The sequence below is a fragment of the Myotis myotis genome, unplaced genomic scaffold (genome assembly GCF_014108235.1).
Source record: "Myotis myotis isolate mMyoMyo1 unplaced genomic scaffold, mMyoMyo1.p scaffold_m19_p_6, whole genome shotgun sequence".
Lineage (NCBI taxonomy): Eukaryota > Metazoa > Chordata > Mammalia > Chiroptera > Vespertilionidae > Myotis > Myotis myotis.
Window position 1 is genome coordinate 30,210,352 of NW_023416368.1, and position 20,610 is coordinate 30,230,961.

The window sequence follows — 20,610 nt, forward strand, 5'->3', positions numbered from 1 at the left end:
CAGGGCTCCAAAGTCAGCTACATATTTAAGGAACAAAAAATTTAATCCATTAACCTGGTAGTCTGTTTTAACCTATTAATTTAATAGCTTAACCCTAGTATAGAAATATTTTGTTTATATGCAGAGAACATTAAGAAGGTCAAACTATTTTAAAATTTGAAAACACTTGCATAGAAGAAAGGAAAAAGAACTGGAAATACATATTCCTAAATGTTAATAGTAATGGTGGTTCAGTAATTTAACATACATGTATGATTTTCAATTATGAAAAAATAAAGTGGCAATAACTTTTTTCAAATTCAATTATATTTCCTTTTAATTCAATCCATTTACTTTTAAACCTTTTAAGATTACGACACCCATGCAAGCTGTTTTTCTTTCTCTAGAACCCTCATGGGCAGAGTAACCTTTGGCTGATAGAGCAGGAACAAATTAAACTTAACCACAATAACCACATTTCATTTCAAGGAAACCTGAAAGTCATTTGTGGAACTACAAAGATCCACTGAATAACCTGAAGGATTTTCATGTTAGGTAAATAGGGGTCAAATGCATTACTTTAAACATCAATATCTCTTAGAGAATCCTAAAGCAAGTTAGCAATAGAGCCAAGAATACCCTCCAACTCTTCAAACCACAATTCAAGCAGGACCATTATTTAAGGCTGCTAGACTCCTGGTCCTTGGAGCCTTTAACAGGGAGTTTGGCCCTCATCTGATGTTAGAATTAAATTTAAATCTGCTCTGATCTAAAATATCACTTTCACTCACTACTTTATTTCAGTGTATTTGGTTTAATTTTTCTCTACAAATGTCATTTGTATACTGAAAGATCTACAAGTAGAGGTAAACCAACCCATGGCCTCCTCCCCCATAACCTTCTAGAACAGCGGTTCTCAACCTGTGGGTCGCGACCCCTTTGGGGGTCGAACGACCCTTTCACAGGGGTCGCCTAAGACCATCAGAAAACACATATATAATTACATATTGTTTTTGTGATTAATCACTATGCTTTAATTATGTTCAATTTGTACCAATGAAATTGGGGGTCACCACAACATGAGGAACTGCATTAAAGGGTCGCGGCATTAGGAAGGTTGAGAACCACTGTTCTAGAATGTAAGGCAATAAGAGCAAGAATCTTTGTTAATGTATCCTTAACACTATGAATATCCAAAATTGTTCATTTTATGCATTCTCCCAAGTCAGCATGAGTAGTTATTAAGTACCTCTTCTAGCATTACACTAAACCCTGAAAATAATATTTAAAAAATAATTCCCATCTTTAAAATGCTTAAAACTTAGTTACAGAAGTTACATGGATAAAGGAAATACAATTAAGCAACAATTCAAGGATATAAACCATTAGGTGCAAAACTTCAAGCAGGGAAAAGATAATGTAGAAAGATACAGTTTAAAATGGCCTTCAGCAAAAGATTGGGGTGAGGAGGGAGTGGGCCTTAAAGAAAAAATAAGTTTGATTTAAACAGGTGGGAGAGAATTTTAAAAACATAATAAACAATGTTCTACTGAAGGCATGAGCTCAGACTACCTGAGCAGGCGGGACAGATAGAAAAATAGAGAGTGAATAGAGCCTAATGGAGACAGAAAGGGACAAATGCAGTAAACCATCGGAGCAGCTTCTCCACCTTAATTTAATTATACACTGGAACCACTTAGGAAACTTTAAAAATACTGAAACCTGTTAAGTCTGAGCAAGTAACTGAATCAATACCCCCTCCCCTGGGAACTGACCGTTAGGCCACTTCACAATGGACATTGCACTTGCTTAGACCACATTCCACTTGCTAAGACCATTATCTCTCCCCTCAGGATTCCCAGAATCCGGACCTGCACAGAGAATTCTCTGCCCAGAAAAAGCCCACCAAGAGTTCTTTAAAAACCGCTGACTCCTGTCACTGGGGTGCTGAAGCCATGCAGGCTCAGCTACCTGCTGTGTGGATGATCGAATAAATTCGTTATCCCTCCTTTGGCGACCTAACAACACCTAGATCTCAATCCAGTGATTCTGACTTAACTGGGAGACAACCTAAATACCAGGATTTTTTTTAAAGTTCCCCAGGGAGTCTAATGTGCATCCAAAGTTAAGAACCCATTTCCTTAGAAAGAAACACCAATGTAACTTGGTAAGTAGCAACACAGGATGAGGAAGAAAGACTCAAAAGATTAGTGAAAGATTTTGAGAGATCTATAAAAATACTGACATTACTGAGAAAATCCAGGAAATGAAAAAGTAAAAATATGTGAACTCTTTTGGACTTTACCATACTCTGTCTACAAAGTTCCATGCAGTAAACCAGTTTTAATTAATCCAGACTGTCTCAGTTCTCCACATACCATCATTATTGGCCTAATATTTTTCAACAGAAATAATCAAAACAAAGAGAACCATCTTTTAAAAGTTAAGGTGGAGCTCAATCTAAAGAATATAAAATAAATCCTCCATAAAGTCCTCCTGGGTTTCCCACCAGAAATAATCTCATCCAATTTACAAGTTTAGCAGTACCTAGAGCAGCATTTCCAACAAATGCCCTGTAGAGACCTAGTCTGTTTCAGAAAGGAGGAATCAGTGCCTCATTCCTCCTTTTACACAGTGCTCAGCATACTACTTGGCACATGACACATACTCAATATGAACTGACAGGCAGACACTGCCAGTTAAGCTCTGATTGTCACCTGAAGTTCTAAATGCTTTTGAATGCTTCCTTAATAAGTAAAAATATATCCCCAGTTGCTTCTGCTTCTTGTAGACCCTTTCACCATTCTAAGCTTCCAAGTGTGCTTTACTGCTCCCCACTGTTAGCCTTACTCTATCCCTTTTTGACAGAACCTAGCCTGCTCACTGTTACATGAGTTGATACAAGGAAATAAAATATTTTTATCTTTAGAAGAAACATGCCCAGAGACCATCTTTTAAAATATATTTCTGAATCAAGATCATTTCTTTCAAAACCCCTACCATATTCCTTATATTTCACCCAAACATCAATCACTGTTCTGGTTTTCACTTACATGTTAAATACAGTGTTACGTAAGTATGCTGTTATAGTCTCCATGACTTCAGTATAAATGAGTGCTTCCCACCTTTACTTACATCCATGGCTCAAATATCAAGTACTATGTGTCTAATATTCTAGGGAGAAACCAGAAGGTTAGTCATGACCAGGATAACTAGCCCGAAACCTGACCAATCCCAAGACTCAAGGGGTATCTTGTAGGCTGGTTAGGAAGCTCTAATATGTAGCAATGAGAACAGATTTACCACATATTCTCCCCACCAAAGGCTGTTTTTAAAACGGTTTCCTAATCATAACTGCATTGGACACTTTGCACACTTCAGCACTACATGTGATAGCAGATAAGTGATCCACCTACATACCAGGAGTCCTTTGTTTCCATGTATAAATCTCCAACATCGTGAGCCAGACTCCCAAGCTTAGATACACATTTTTAAATGTGTCCTATGTTTTCACTGTGATTTATCAACCACTTTTTCCTTTTAACTAAGCCTCTCATCTCATTTTTCAGAGGTAGATTGCATATGATCAAAACATGCCAATGGCTTAAAAAACTCAATATGCTTCACTAATTTCACAATATGGTAGAAATAAGATAAACACAGGCAGGCATTCATCTTCACCTTTGGAATTCCATCATTACTCACTAGTCTGTTCACATATAAGTAAACAAAGATGTATGGCAAATGAGCAAATGAGAAAGTACTGAGATCTTTTCCTGAAAAGTATTAAATTGGGAAAAATCAAAAATAAATAAATAAATAAATAAATAAATAAATAGGGAAAAATCACTAGTGAGAACTAATTTGTATTGTCACTCTTCCCTTCAAATGACTTTATATAATTTTATATTTCATTTATTCCTTCTTTTGTCAGTAAAATATTGGGTACAAGGTCTAAACTACAGTAAGCCTAAATTAATATTAAATAACTAGAATGGAAAAAAAAAAGATTAGGGAAGAAAAAGAAAGACATTAACAATAGACCCCCCAAAATTTTTTTAACTAGTATTTTCTATGGCAAAAAAAAGTCAAGTGTCAAATTTCACAGCATCAGGTCTTTTAAATCCAAACTTTAAAAATTCAAAAACACTACTCAGTTTACCTAATACAGCTCACTTAATAATTTACCTGCTCTGCCCTGGCCAGTTTGGCTCGGTGGATGGATCATCAGCCTGAGGACTGAGGGGTCCCAGGTTCGATTCCGGTCAAGGGCATGTGCCTTGGTTTTGGGCACATCCCCAGTGGGGGGGGTGTGCAGGGGGCAGCTGATTGATGTTTCTCTCTCATCGATGTTTCTAACTCTCTATCTCTCTCCCTTCCTCTCTGTAAAAAATCAATGAGGTATATTAAAAAAAAAAAAATTTTTTTTACCTGCTCTTATGACATTCTATATAGGTCATGAATAAAATTCAGCAACTACAATGTATATATACATAATATATTTTCAGCATTCTGTTTTGCTCAAAATTAAGTGGCCACCTACATGTGATAATAGAATTTTAGGGGTAATGAAGGTGATTATCCTTAGGAGATGTGTGTTGAAATATTTAGAGTTGAAGCAACCCAATGTCTAAAACTCAGTTTCAAATGTTTCATTTAAAAAGGTTGTGTACCGTAACTGGTTTGGCTCAGTGGATAGAGCCTCGGCCTATGGACTCAAGGGTCCCAGGTTCGATTCCAGTCAAGGACATGTACCTTGGTTGCGGGCACATCCCCAGAAGGGGGTGTGCAGGAGGCAACTGATCGATGTTACTCTCTCATTGATGTTTTTAACTCTCTATCCCTCTTCCTTCCTCTCTGTAAAGAGTCAATAAAATATATTTTTTTTAAAAAGATTGTGTATATAGACACATATAAGCACGTACATTTATATACACAAACATGCACATGTTCTAAGTGTTACTCAGTTAATCTAGATAAAGGATAGAAGGTCGCTCATAGTATTATTTTTATAAATTTTTTAAAAATTGTAATATTTTTTTAGAGAGAAACGGGGATGAGGAGTGGGGGGTGGCAGGAGGAAGAAACAACAATCTGTGTTTCACCCATCCATACATTAATGATTGATTCTTATGTGCCCTGACCGGGAATAGAACCTACAACCTTAGCATATGAGGACAACGCTCCAACCAACTGGGCATCCTGGCCAGGGCCATAAGTTTAACATTTTTCAAAATAAAAAGTTGGGGAGGAAAGGGGCACATAGAAAGCCATTTATCTATTCCTTGAAAATTATGCTTCACCCAAGAGTCAAGGAGCCAAGAACATATTTGCCATTTATACTTAAAACATCTCAGATCCAACATCTGTATGGAAAACTCTTATTTGAAAGAAAAGTTCTGATACTCACATTGCCCATGTACTCTGAGAGCAGATCCTGCAGGGCCTGGCGGACAGCATTACACTCAGCCACAATTCTCTCACGCCGGTCATCACGAGTGCAGGACGAGTCAGCCATCAGGGCAGCCCCACTAATGATGCTTTCCAGGCGCTCCTCCAGGGAAGGCCTAAAGCGCTCCTCGCTGAAGCTCAAGGGGTCCACAATGATTTGTTTCTGCAGAGGAAGCATTATTAAATGTTACTGCTAATCTCTGTTCCCTCCATTATTTCCAGAAGGTGAGGAAAGTGCCGATTAGAAACACAAAAATTACAATGCCTGAAAGTTATACTCCTTGACAGATGAAGGGCCGTACTATACAAGTTGGTCTATGGATCACTTCTCGAAAGCAGCACTGGAAGCAGTACTATCCATCTGAATAGGGTCTGGATAAGGTATACCACAAATGGCAAACAAAAATATGTCAGCATAAAAATCATGTTCAATCTACTTAATCTGAACATTTAGAAGCCAGCCTATGTAGTATTAAGTTAAATTACCAAATGAAAATTACAGGGAAAATAAAAGTTAGCTCTCTTTCTTTTCTATGTACAGAGTATACAACTGCTACACGACACTGGCAGAACTGTTTCACCACAAAAAAATTAATAAAATTGACACCTGTCTTCAAATTTTCAGAATGAAATGCATTTATAATCAATTTCAATCTATATCTCTAAGTTTTCAGTAAGATGGTAGCAATCTGTCCCAAAAAAGCCACTCTATGATATAACTGCCACAATAAGAATAAGTCTTTCCTATCTCCCCTTCATTCCCTTGACTCCACTTATATCCAGCTTTACCAGTGATGAGTGAGGTCACAAGTAAGCTATGGTACAAGGTCAAATATCAACACCCCCAGGACAGTGGCTATTGGTCTCCCTCCAACTTCTCCACTTGATACAATTTATCCTTATACTGGTAAATGTCTGGGCAACTATTTTACTTTTAATTTTTCTTCATGGGGGCTATGTTCTTATTGAATTAAACTTAAATGCCAAGGTTTTTCTTTAAAAAGCTTGCCCTTATAAGTGTACATTTCTTCTTTCCCTTTCAAAGAACCCTGTTTCAAAATTTAGCATGCATACCTTGAGTTCATTATTAACCTACATTTTAGCTCATCATTTTTCTTACCAGATTAAGTTACTACAGGATTTCTCTGGTCAAAACAGAACACACAATGCATTCTGACCAACAGGAATGAGGAATTAATGGTCCCAGAACTTAAATAGTCATAGCGCTGCAACCCACCTGTGATCATTCAGTCCAACCCCCTCACATATGAATTAAGTAGCTTCTGATATTACTCAACTTAGGGCAAAATGTAACTCTTACTGCTTTGAAAGAGACCAATATGTGAGTGGGGAAAACAACAACGCCAGTAAATTATAAGATGTATCATCAGAGTTTGCTATAAAGTCACTTAATGCTTAAGGTTCCAGAGTAAAAATTCAGTTCTAACACCATGTTTTCATAATTTATGAGAAGTACTAAATCATCCATTCATATCAGCAAGGATCAGTTACCCACACCAAAGTAAAGTACTGAGACAAAGCAAAGGCAAGGAAAAAAATATTAAAAATAGAATGCACTCCATTGTATTGATTCATTACTTTATAGCATTTCCTACTTATGAAAAGATGCTGACAACCTGAAAAGCAATTTTTCTTATGTTAATTAAAATAACAATAATAAGATTTTTTTGAAAAATCTTAAACTGCTGTCATCTACTGGAACCAGGAGGCATTGTGGGTAAAAATTTAAAAAACAAACCCACCAAAAAAATTTAAGATTAGATACATAGGATAGTGTGTACACAGAATGTATAAGCATCATCTATAAAGATAATTACATGGCATTATGCTATAAAAGTATTTTAACCCCAAATTTGCTTCCACTTGATTAAATTTTGTCTATTATTACAATTTAGTCATTGAGGAAAACAAGTATATCTCGACAGACAAGATGATGGCACTTCTGTTTTAGTCATTTATGTGTCTTTATTTGCAACCAGACTGTGCATTTGCCTCTGTATCTCCCATAGCTTCCCATCTACCAAAAGGTTAAAATCTTGGTTGAAATAAACTGAACTCATATCCTCAATAAAGAACAACCTTGTAGGAAACACAAGATGCATTAAAGAATTCAGAAGTTTAATCAAACTAAAAAAGAAAAGAAAGAGAAATGCTTTAGGACAAGTCAAGATAAGTAGACTTGATGATTCATAAAATTTTTTTCAACTTAGATTGCATATCTAAGTAGAAATTGAGCTTTCATTAGAAACCTTGATCACATTTCCCCAGAAATCTAACTTTAGGGGATGGTCAAGAGCCTGAAGTTTCCTCCCAGTATAACTTACATCAAAGTTATTGAGCGCATATGCCAGCTCTCCTCCTCCTCCGCCCTGGTGCTGGGAGGCATCATCCGATGCGGTGGCCTGGGCTGCATTGGAAATGCCTGTGACTGCCTGCTGCAGCTGCTTGTATATCAGGTCTCTGTTGGCCTTATAGGCTGCAACATCAGGGTGCTGCAGGCATGCCTGGGAAGCAGTATAGAGAATCGGAACGTTTTTCTGCAGGATTCCTCTGGCTGCAGCCATCTGATCACGATGGCCCACATCTTTCAGTTCCTATAAGAGTAAAGCAATAAATTTTAACAGTTCTATTCATATAAAATTTTGTCGGTAAATATTGAAAGTTAGAATTTTTACTAAATAGACACAATATTTTCATTAAGTCTGGCTTGGAAGCTCATCACAAAGGAGGCAATATATGGCTTAGTAGATAAGAGTTCAAACTTTTCCAAACCACACAGACCTAGATTTCAATCTCCAGCTCTACTTTTTCCTAACTATTGTGATCTTACTTTAAGTCTCCATAGTCAGTTTTACCTTCTGTAAAATAGAAACAATAATAGTACCTCTCTTATCATTGTATTGAGGATTAAAAGGGATAATGCACATAAAGTACTTAGCACAGCATTAAATAAAAAGTAAAACTTAAAACTGACTAGCATCTTGATTACAGCTATATAAAGATATATGTACCTATTCCAACCAAAATAGAAAAATCATTCAGAGAAATACTTAAAGTAAGATTTATTATAAGGAGTTTTTTATTAAGTTATAAAATTCATTACAGGAGTTTTGTGAAATTTAGGATAAGATACCACAGGTGTACATGAACCAGGTATTCTCCCAAGTACAAGACTCCTCCCCTCCCTTCCCCCTCCCCAAAGACCACCTTAGGACACAGGTCATTAGGCACAAAGCTGAGGCTCATGGGCTCCATACTGAAAATCAAAAGGTTTATATTTCATTATAATACTCTATGTACATGTGGTCTTAAGTGAAAATGTCCTTTACAATTTCCTCTACCCCATAATTATAGTCTACAGTTAAAAGGATTTGAGGTTTCTCATGGTTTACACTACTAGCCTCTAACTGGTAGGGTGAATATACTAAGTGACAAATAAGTGATACCAACAATAAGCAAGATGTGAAGGGGGTACTTCTGATATCCCCTTGTTACTGAAATTATTCAAACAAATAAAACTAAGTCTTTAGTACCAATCAATGTGGATTGCCACCATAGAAGAGAAGTGACAACCAGAGCTGTCCCAACTCTATTTTATGTGATCACAGAATTTCAATGTTAATGTCACCAAATGAATCCTAAAGTACAAATTTAAATGTGTTAAAAAGAAATACTAAATGTGTAAACATGTAAGAGAAAACTGACTAACTTAGAAAGGCCAAAATCAATTACTCAAAGTCCGATTCAACTATTTAATGCTCACCTTTCTAGATGAGTTCCTAACTAAGCATTAGAAACACCAAACTCTGAAACTTCATCTCACTATATATTTTAGACTTGCATCTTTATTCAAACCTTGTATGACAGCTTTCTATTCCTCCTAGAATTCTTTTCTCATTTGAAATCTGAATTTGCAAGTAACAGCTCACAGCATTCCAAACGCCCTGTAGCACACCACAGTACATTAGGCTAAATATTCAGAAACAGGACCCTGTGGATTTAGAGAGTCAGTGATCATTTTAAGACTCCAACTATGACAGGGAGCTGAGGCTAACCATTATGCTTAAACAGCTGGTGCACAAATTCTGAGTAGAATTTTTCTAAATGTCTTGCCCTCACCACAATCTCAAGGACTTTTAAGTCTGCTAGGAAGGCATTTGCCTTGAAGCACTTGTATTTGTCTTCTGTTTTAATACAAATGTTTTGCAATCAGCTTTGGCATTCTTTGTACCTATAACCTAGATCAGTACAGCTGTTTACAAAGGTTATTAAAGACACTTGTGGTCACCCAAAGTTAATACATAGTGTCTGAATTACTATTCAACGCCTGACTTTCCTAAAGCCACTGCCTGGCCTGGTATGATAAAAGTCTACAATTGAGGCATGGGGGTGGCCGCAGCATGGAGGACAACATGATGGTAATCTCCGTGCTGGAGTTCCAGCAGGAACATCACACCTGTTTGCTGGATCACTGAAGTCAGTCAGAGTCACTGGAAGATGGAAGTAGAGACCTAAACCATCCCTGGGAACTGACTGCCACCTGGACTGCAGCCTGGTTTTTAGATCACACCATGTAATTCCTTCCGAGTGTAGGCTCAGTAACATAAATCAGGCACCAACAGGAGTGCTCTTAAATGGAATATCACATGTTTGCTTAAATAGTTAAAGAGGATATAAAAGAATGTTTTCCTGGAAAATAGCAAGGCTTAGGAGAAGCCCAGGGAGTTCAACCATATGAAATAAAAGTTTAGCTTGAATTTGGAGAATTAAAAACAAAACAAAAAAAACCTACCTTTCCAAAGACTACATCAGGTTAAATACGCAGAACAGAATCCCCTGGATTTAAAGAACTAATTATCATCTCAAGATTCAAGCTATGACAAGGGGCTAGGGCTAACCATTATGCTAAAGCAGCTGGTGCACATGTTCTGTATGCATTTTCTAAATGTCTTGCCCTCACCACATTGTATCTCTGAATAGATTCCTATTTACCAAGTATTGGGGAATATATTTGAATCTATGACAGCTAAGTATCATCATTTGTCCTAACTGCCACAGTGCCTTAACTTTCACTATTATTATTTTTTTAATCCCCACCTGAGGATGTTGATTTTTTTTATTGATTTTAGAGAGAGGAATGGGGGGAGAGAAAAAGAAAGAAATATCAATAAAAGAGAGAAACATCCATCGGTTGCATCCCGTACACACCCCGACCGGGTATGAAACCACAATCTAGGTATGTGCCCTGACCCGGAATCAAACCTGCAACCTTTTTGTTGTACGGGACAATGCTCCAACCAACTGAACCACCCGGCTGGAGCACTACTTTCTCTTTAGAACTGCTTTTGTTGTAACACAAAGAAAGTAGAGTTTGTTAAGTACAGGTATGAAAATGGACACTATCATAAGACAGCACTATTTACTATAAATATAATAATCAATGATAAGTATTCTTTTCAAGATATATAGTGCTTAAAGTAATCCAAATTAGTAGGAAAAGTGAGTTATTAAGCAATATAATATTAGTAAATTACTTATGAAGTAAGAGTCCTTTGGTCTACTTTAATCTTCATGATTCTTCAACTTCACCAATTTAGTTATGTTTCAGGCAGACTCAGGAACAAACAGAAAACACAAGGAAGAAATGACTGCTTTTAATGTAACTGAACCAACATCACATGCAGTTACCAAGAAACAGAAGCTAACTTCTAAGCAATCTATAACACTCTCTCTTACCAAGAGCTGGAAATTCAAGTGGAAGTTTCCTCTCATTTCCCTCTTAATATAAAATTTGATATGTCTTCTCTTGGACTCAAATGACTAACCTCTGCCCCATCTATTTTACCCTTATCGTCAAAGAAAAGCCTACAGCCTAGTGGAAATTCAGCACTTCTAGTCAGCCAATAACATTCTAGCCCAAGAAAAGTAAAAGATTAGAAACACATGCACAATTTCATTCCAGGATGGATGTGTAGTACAGGTAAGTGGCTCACTTATTCACTCACTTGTAAAATAAATATTTATTGAGCATATCCAGGCAATGTTCTAAACACTAAGGATTATGGTAGATATTTAAACAGACAAAATCCCTGTCCTCTGGAGCCAGAGAGCCCCAATTCAAAACCTGGCTCTACAACTTACTAGATGAATGACCTTGCCAAAATATTTAATCTCTCTGTGCTATATTTCCTTCATCTATTGGAATTAATATCTGATCAATTTAGTATCTACCTTACACCATTTTGTGAAGACTGAGTTTGTGTTTATAAATGGCTTATAACAGTGTTTAGCACACAGTAAACACCTTTTTAGAGTTATTCATTATTTCTAGCAACAGCCCTCACTAGGATGGAACTCCTAGTTTTGTGGACTCTGGTCTCCAAACAATCCCCACCCAGGTCCTTTGAATGAACCCTCAGGGATCCCCAAAAATACTGGGAAGAGAGAATGTGTAAGAATGTGAGTTTTGACATGTGAAATTCGACTTTGCCAAAAGTTGTAGCAGATTTCCTGACTATTTTAAAAGGACAGTTTGCATTGAACCCAGACTTTATATGCCTGGAGATGATTTGTGGAAGGGAGGGAGGGAGCAAGGAGAGTGGGCAGAAATGGGTGAATGAATAAATGGTTATGTGGGCAGGTGGACGGATAGATGGGTGGGTGGGTAGGTGGATGGGTAGATGGAATGATATCCCCTACCCCTGAAGAAACTCTTTTACATGTTTTTGCTCAGAAAAACCTGAAGAAATAGATAAATTCCATAGAGCCTATAGACCTTATGAGGTTTAACATTTCCTCAATAGGTGGCTGCTGCTTAAATGATACAAGGGAGGCTAAGGGAGCCAGTATACACATGGAACCCAACACTGCTCTTGAGGAAATATCCCTTTTATGGACTAGGGCTGCCTGCAAAGGTAAGAGGCTCAATGAGGAGGTAAATTATTACATACCACGCCTGGGAACAGATGAAAAAGTCAAAGGTGAAAACAGTCTAGGGCAGCGGTCATCAACTGGTGGCCTGCAGACCACTGGTGGTCCGTGAGGTCCGAAAGGTTGGCGACTGCTGGTTTAAGAAAACCTTTGAAGCAGCGGTCGCCAACCGGTGGTCCGAGAGGTCCAAAATGTTGGTATCCGCTGGTCTAGGGGACTAAGCATACAGTAATAGAGGAAGTCCGCCAGGAAAAAAGTGTGGAAAAATGGACCAGTTACTAAAGGAGGCCAGTGGGCAATAGGCAAAAGGGAAAATTTCCACCAGGCTGGTACCTTAGGATAAAATGAGTAGCAGTCTACTTCCTAAGAAAAGCACTAGTTTATAAGAATACATACCAAGGCCCAGACCTATGAAAGGCCATTTTATGAACAGGAGGCACACAGGAGCCTATAGCCAGCCTACTCAATGGATTTTATTGTAGGAGGTTAAGGCTAACAGTTAAAGGTTAAAGAGTTAAACCCGAGGAAATCTATAAATAACCATCACATACTACAAACCCCAAACAAACTTTAAAATGGGAACACGTATCACTCAAGATACCAGCAGTAAACAGATAGTAAAATCAAGCTAGGTAATTCTAAGATGGTTTAGGGACTATGCTACAAAGGTCTGGGCAAAATACAGGGAAACCACAAGGTCATTAGAGCACTTAGGCCTGAAGAGACAAGAGGAAACAGTGGATACCATAATCTAGGGAACAGGTAGGTGTGTGGAGAATACCACCAGACATAGGATATGCCTTTTAGCCACCCAAGGGCACCCAGCCAGGAGAATAAAACCCCAGCCTCACTCTCCTATGTCCTCTGATCTTCTATTCATGCTCCCATTGGCCAAAGCAACCAAGAGCCAGAGGGCAAAGGAGTCCCTGGATACAGTCTAGACAGGTGAAGTTCCTAGGCCAGAGAGAAGGATGCACAAGGCCAGAAAACAGATATGGAAGGGCAAACAGAAGATCATCCAGCATGTTAATTAATAACTTCAAGATTTTTATGACATCTTATTTTGGAAATGTTTGAAACTCTTGATGGATTCATGGCACACAGGATTAAAAGTCTGGCAGCATTTCCAGTAAGTTTCTCCAGTAGCATACAAAATTCTGGACTATTATGTTTTATCTCAAGAACAACACTGATTTATTTACCCCACCATTTTACAAAGATATACAACAGTATCAGTCTAAATGTTCTCACTTTCTTCACATAATATTAAGTCTTCATAAACCAAGATATGACTGACTAGGTTTTAAAGCAGTGCTACTATTTGCAAACTTTGTTTTTTAAATATAACTAATATTTATTTCAGGTATTCAAGTGAGCATTTATATCAAGAATATTAAGTAAAATAAATTATAGACATAATTTGGCCAGCCTGTGTTATTTATAGAATTACCATACTATTATATATAACAAGTTCTTCTAAGGCAGTGGTTCTCAACCTTCTGGCCCTTTAAATACAGTTCCTCATGTTGTGACCCAACCATAAAATTATTTTCGTTGCTACTTCATACCTGTAATGTTGCTACTGTTATGAATTGTAATGTAAATATCTGATATGTAGGATGGTCTTAGTCGACCCCTGTGAAAGGGTCGTTTGACCACGAAAGGGGTCGTGACCCACAGGTTGAGAACCGCTGTTCTAAGGATTAATCAGCTCCAGCAAAAGGAAAAAATTACTTGAAATTTATGTGATAGAGACATAAGCCAAGACTAGGACAAATGCTAAAAGTACAATGATCATACACTAACTATATTACTCAGACAGTATACCAAATCTCACTATATTATCATATGTAAAAAAAAAACACACAAAAAAAACAACAGGATCTCATATGTGGTGCAGATTCAATCTGATCACATCTTCTAGCTTGAAATATGAGCAATAACTACTATTCACCAATTGCCCACTGCCTGGCACTATATTACATATATTATTAATTTAATCCATTAGTTTTATACTAATGTAAATATGACCAAATGAAAGTTACTAAGAAGTCTTCAGAGCTAAGGCTGTCAAAAACGGGACATTTAGAGTATTCACCCCATTTTTCTCATGTTTGTCAGAGCTCTTGTTGGGTGTTCTGTCCCCAAGAAAACTACCCCCATCCTGGACCAAAAGGTAGATCTTCATTACTCTGAGTCAGATATAGTATCTGCTTTCCTCTTACCAATGCTTAGTGAGGAATGGCTATGTTACACAATTCAGATTTAGGGCAAATGTGTTAGGGGCTTCTAGATTACTTGCTTATAGACATAAGGAACAATTCTTTTTTTTCTCACTGGCCATACTGATGTGCATAAATGTCATGCCTAAAGCTTCAGCAGCCATCCAGTGCCCGGCACTGAAGATGGCAGTGCTGGAAAATGTCAAGAACCTGGATCCTTGCTGATATTGCAAAGCCTTTAACAATCCTGAAGTCAGAAATATAACTTGCGATTTCTAATAAGTGAGAAAATAAATCCTCCATTGTTAAGTAGTTTTGGAGCTGGCTTTTTTTGTGAACTGCAATGTAAAATATCCTAACTGGGTTAGGTATTGGCTAACAATAATAATAATTGATATTTTTCTGGGCTTCTTTAAAAATAGGAATTAAAAGCTTGATCAGGACTATGGAAGTTGTAGGAGGCTGAACAGTGACATATGCATCTCCCCTACAGAACACACACCTAACACACAGCATCCAACAGGAAGGGCACGGGAAGACTTCAAAGCATCCTAACAGCAAAAAACCCCAAAGATTTAGCAAAGCTTGAAAATAAGAGCATTGATCCACATGCCACATAACACAAATTTCTAACACTATGGAAACTATTAATAGCAATTAATAAGAAATACAGTTGAGCCTTGAATAATGCAGGTGTGAACATCCCCCCACCCCCGCCCCATTCGAAAATCTATGCATAACTAACTAGTTGGTCCTCCACCTCCTCAGATCTAAAATATACATATATAGTGAAAAAATATGGGGAGAGGGGAAAAATCCTTTCTGATATAGAAGTCATTCTGGTATGTCTGAACTGATTTAAGGTTTTTAAAAACCTGAGATAAATTCCATTATCAACTCAAGTTAATCCTCAAATGCACATAACTATTACCTCTCCTACACTATCACAAATTGCCAAGCTACTTAAAGCAAAATTTTTAAGAGACTAAAAATAAAAGCATAACGTGAATACAACTTAATTTTTAAAATAGTAAAATGTTTTAATGGCACTATATTGGCAGACAGAGATACTGTAAAACCTAGGTAAAATGAATTTTTCAAACTAGTAATAATATAAATAGTTTTAATATATCCCTAAATCATGACTATACCTGTTGCCTTTTAGCTGCCATAATGTTCAGTTTATCCACTTCAGGTTTCAGGGCTTTATACTGTATTCCTAAGTCTTGTTCAGTGCCGGCATTCCTCAGTTTCAAGATACCATCTTCCACCTATTAAATATACCCCCCCAAAAAAAGAAAAATTCTAAGCAATTCTTATATAAAGAATTTTTTATGTTCTGCAACAGCAATTCAGACAGCAATTCAAACTTTCTCTCTAGTTTACATGGCACTCAAACATTTGAGCAGCTACTACATGGGAGCTTTAGGGGAGCTGAAAAGGACAGTATTACTGATTTCTATTTAAAGGACACAATTTAACATATCTTGGTTTCTCAACTCTGGAACTCTACTGGTACAAGGAAATGTTTAATCAGTATTACAAAAAAGAAAGGAGTCAAAACAAAACATTTGCTACAAGTTCTTCATTAGAATCAAGACAACACAGGTCACAGTAGAACCTGTATGAAATACAATTAGAATAAAGGAATAAGTGGAAATGAAACAAAAACATCCCTGGTTCATTTAGGTAAACCACTCCATATCCCAAGGAATGCTGAATTAAGTATGGCCAGTAGCACTTTCACTGTGATAGAGAAAACAAATTACAGACACAGCCTGTACTTACAACTTTCAGCTGAACAAGTAATTTGTAGACATCTGCCATGTCAGCCAAAATAAGCAGCCGGGTAACAGCAGAAAGCAAAGCTCGAGCTGCCCGAACCATGTTGCCACGCTTCACAGAAGAGCAGGGATCATCTGCAAACTCTCCCGCAGCACTCTTCATCAAATCACCTGTTTTACAGAATGAAGAAAACAAACAGCAGAAATGAGCCAAAGAGCTGTTCTACATTTAAAAAATAAAATAGCCCTGGCCGGTTTGGGTCAGTGGATAGAGCGTCGGCCTGCGGACTGAAGGGTCCTGGGTTTGATTCTGGTCAAGGGCCCTGTTTGGGTACATGCAGGAGGCAACCAACCGATGTGTTTCTCTCAAGTCAGTGTTTCTTTCCCTCTCTCTCCCACTCCCTAAAAATCAATGGAAAAATATCCTCGGGTGAGGATTAAAAAAATAAAATAAGTGAAATAAAATAGTTCAAGCTTTGTATATTTCATGCATGAAATTTAGTTTAAGATTTTTATTTTTGTTGTTGTATTTTTCTTTCATTTGTTTTAGAACTATTACTAAGAGAAAAGCACCCTCATATGTTGCTAGTGAAAGCACAATATTTGGAAAATGATTTGGTACTATATATCAAAAGTCTTAAAAAATACTTCTTTCCAATAATCTAATAAATACTCCTTTCAAAAAGTAACATTATATGTATCCTAAGAAAACTAAATCCAAGATTTGAGTGGGAGAAAAAATGGATCTAATGCAATTTATTCTCACATCCACAGAATTATACAGAAATATAGGAACCATTATGCAGGACTACCAACCACACACTTCATTAACCATCCCAACTATTTAATGTGTACAGCTCTAACAGTAACAGAGACTCACTGGTATGTGGAAGACAGAGTTCAGACACTGGCATTCATTTTTCTCATAGTAAAACATTGCTAAGAATTCAAATGCTCAACAATAAGAATCTAGTTAAATAAACTATGATTTAACTTATAATTGACTACTCTGCAAATATAAACATATATATGAAAAAATGTTAAGGCATATGATGGAACTTTAAACAGAAAAAAAGAAATTATAAATGTGTGTAATCTGGGTTTAAAAAAGAAAGATTAAAGTAGTAAGGGTTAAAAAAACTACATTTTATATAACAAACAAGTATTATATCCATAATAAAGAAAATTAACCTAAAAACATATACATTTTACTATAGTTATTAGGAATATCCAGCTTATATAACCCTAAAATACAGTGCTAAAAATTTATATATAACATTTCCTAGAAACTTGTAAAATAACACAGTTTTTGTCATTCATTTCTATTAGTAATCATTTAGGTGCCTATATCGTCCCTCTTTTCTTATAACTGGAAACAACTAGAGGACCAGGGCTACGTCTGTTCCACCAGTTACACTGTTAGTACCTATATGGTGACTGTTTATGTACTTGGAGAATCATATACTTCTTCCCTTGACTGAATGTGTCCACTTCAGATTAAAGCTTAAAGGCCATTCACTCTCGCTTCTCTTCCACAAATGTAAAACGTACACTCTAAAGAAACCTAGCCACTTCTGAAGAGATCTACCAAATTTCTCCTATCAAATTTACTTGGATACCATGAGCTGCTGGGGGTGCAGGTGGGAATTCATCCTCAGATTCATATATTAATTAGGTTTAGAAGCACCATATATACTAAGAATAAAGACAGGCTTGGGCTCTGCATATCTCTTGGGTCAGAAATAACTCACAATGAAGAATCTCACAGTTAAAAGTTTTTTTCTGTATGTAAAATACACAGATATGAAGATACAGACATATGGTAACTATTATGTGGATACATGACATTAAAATGTTACCTCATGGTACTTAAAAAGACAAAGCACATTTATTTATTTATTTATTCATTTATTTATTTATTTAACAAATATTTGAACACCCACAATACATCAAAGACTGTATGAAGTGTAGTGATATAGTGCACAAGAAACAACCCATATCCTCAAGCTCTATGGAAGGGGAAAGACAGACAAGCAAACAATTAAAAGCTAATTAAGACAAGGCACCTATACTTGAAAGGCTCACAAATTAGCATGTATCACAATGCAATCAGACTTACAATGGCACTGTGGACATGGTGCTATGGGAAGATAGTAGGAAAAGCTATTTACTCATAGAAGAAGTTGTCTCAAAAGCCTTACAGAAAAAGATTTTTGCCTTAGGCAACATTAGTATTAAACGAGATACAATAAATAGAATTTCACCTATTTATTGAGAGCTTCTTCATTACACACTAAAACAAACAATTTCACTGGCAGGTGAACAAAGCTAAACAAGACTATCTCTCCTTTCAAGCGGTTTAGTCCAGAAAAGAGGAATGTGATTATACAGAAATCATGTAGCATGTTAACATACAAGCTGTAAGAAAGGCACGAAGTACTACAAGGTTTCAAAGGAGGAGATGCTAATGACCAGCAATTTTTATAGAAGACAAGGCACTCTGAAATAGACTCTGCCCTCCAAGGATAGGAAGGACTTTGGGCAGTGGAGTTAAAAGAATTAGCACTTTAAAAAACGAAAAAGCAACATAATAATATCCAACATTTATTAAATGCCCACTCTATGGCACTCTTACATTTTATTTAATCATATCAACCACCTAGAAAGTTAGGCTAATATTAGCCCTTCTTTACAAATAAGACAACTAAAACGTAGGTTAACTAACTTAATCACAGTTACCTAATAGTAAATGTGTACAACCAGGTTTTGTAATTCCAATGCTTGTATTCTTATAACCACTTATCAAGATGAGGTATATAAAAAGAAGGCATGTCTGGGAGCTGAGTTCTCAAATTAATGGAAGATGGGGATGGAGAGAGTACCAAGAAGAATCCCTGAACCAAAGAGCAAATTCAAAACCATATATACACAAGATTAACCTAACAAAAGTAATACAATAGCCCTAACCCGTTTGGCTCAGTGGATAGAGCGTCGGCCTGCAGACTGAAGGGTCCCAGGTTCTATTCTGGTCAAGGGCATGTACCTTGGTTGCCGGCACATCCCCAGTAGGGGGTGTGCAGCTGATCGATGTTTCTCTCTCATCGATGTTTATAACTTTCTATCCCTCTCCCTTCCTCTCCGTAAAACCTCAATAAAATATATTTAATTTTTTAAAAAAGTAATACAATAAACCTAACCAGAGAGATAGGTCAGAAAGCTACAGTGAGAGCCCAGGAAAGAAAAGTAAATTATAAAGGGAGGGGTCAAGCCCTAGCTGGGTGGCTTAGTTGGTTGGAGCACCATCCTGTGCACCAAAAGGTTTCAGGTTCAATTCCTGGTCAGGGCACATACCTAGGTTTCTGGTTCAATCCTCATTTGGGGCACATATAAGAGGCAACCAATGGATGTTTCTCTTTCACATTGATGTTTCTCTCTCCCTTCTTCTCTCCCTCTTTCCTTTCTTCCCTCCCTCCCTCCCCTTTCCTCTCTTTAAAAAAAAAAAAACACACAACAAAAACAAAAACAAAACAATAAAAAAAACCATATCCTCGGGTGAAAATTAAAACAATTTAAGTAAAAAATAAAGGCAGGAGTCAAATTATATGATAACCTTTGATTATGAAGAGTGAAGGAAAAGAAAGCATCAAAGATTACTTAAAGGTTTCAAACTAGGGTTATATAACTGGGTCTTCTGGCCTGGTCCCAATTGTCTCTAGTCAACTACACTACATTTGGTATTAACTAAGACATAAAAAAGATGAAACTTAAGAACCCACTACTATTGTTCTATCTGTCATGAAATCAGATCTGTCAATATACTCATCCACTGGCATTCTCCCCTCACTAAGCTGAAGACAAAAGTTAAGTTCCTCTGGAGCAAAACAAGAACAAAGGGCAATTGTAAAGGAAGTAAACAAAAAAACACAGAGTTCTACATTAGAACAGGACAAGATCAAGACCTCTCTAAAGCATCAAATATCTTGAGTGAATTCTCTTCAAAGCAATCCAACTTTTTAAAAAGTTATAAGGAAAGGACAGGTCTAAAAACTGTAGGTGTTTGTGTGCATGAAAGAGAGACAGTAAAAATGAAAAAAGCTTGGTTTTTCTTTTTTAACATGAGCCTAGAAAATATGAGATATTCTATTATGCTGTTCCTTTAAAACAAATAATGTCACAAAGTAATGTTAATGAATATACACTTGACCCTTGAACAAGGGTTTGCA

General features: G+C 36.8%; 1 protein-coding gene across 2 annotated transcripts in view; it reads right to left on the reverse strand.

Moving 5' to 3' along the window:
- CTNNA1 (catenin alpha 1) overlaps positions 1-20,610 on the reverse strand; it is a 182,521-nt gene that overhangs the window by 112,398 nt on the left and 49,513 nt on the right. For both annotated transcript variants that reach the window (XM_036313850.1, XM_036313851.1), the window contains exons 4-7: positions 16,392-16,558; positions 15,755-15,874; positions 7,776-8,045; positions 5,390-5,593 (exon numbers count right to left, since the gene is read on the reverse strand). In XM_036313850.1, the coding sequence (XP_036169743.1) occupies positions 5,390-5,593; positions 7,776-8,045; positions 15,755-15,874; positions 16,392-16,558 (761 nt within the window). The remainder of the gene's footprint in view (positions 1-5,389; positions 5,594-7,775; positions 8,046-15,754; positions 15,875-16,391; positions 16,559-20,610) is intronic.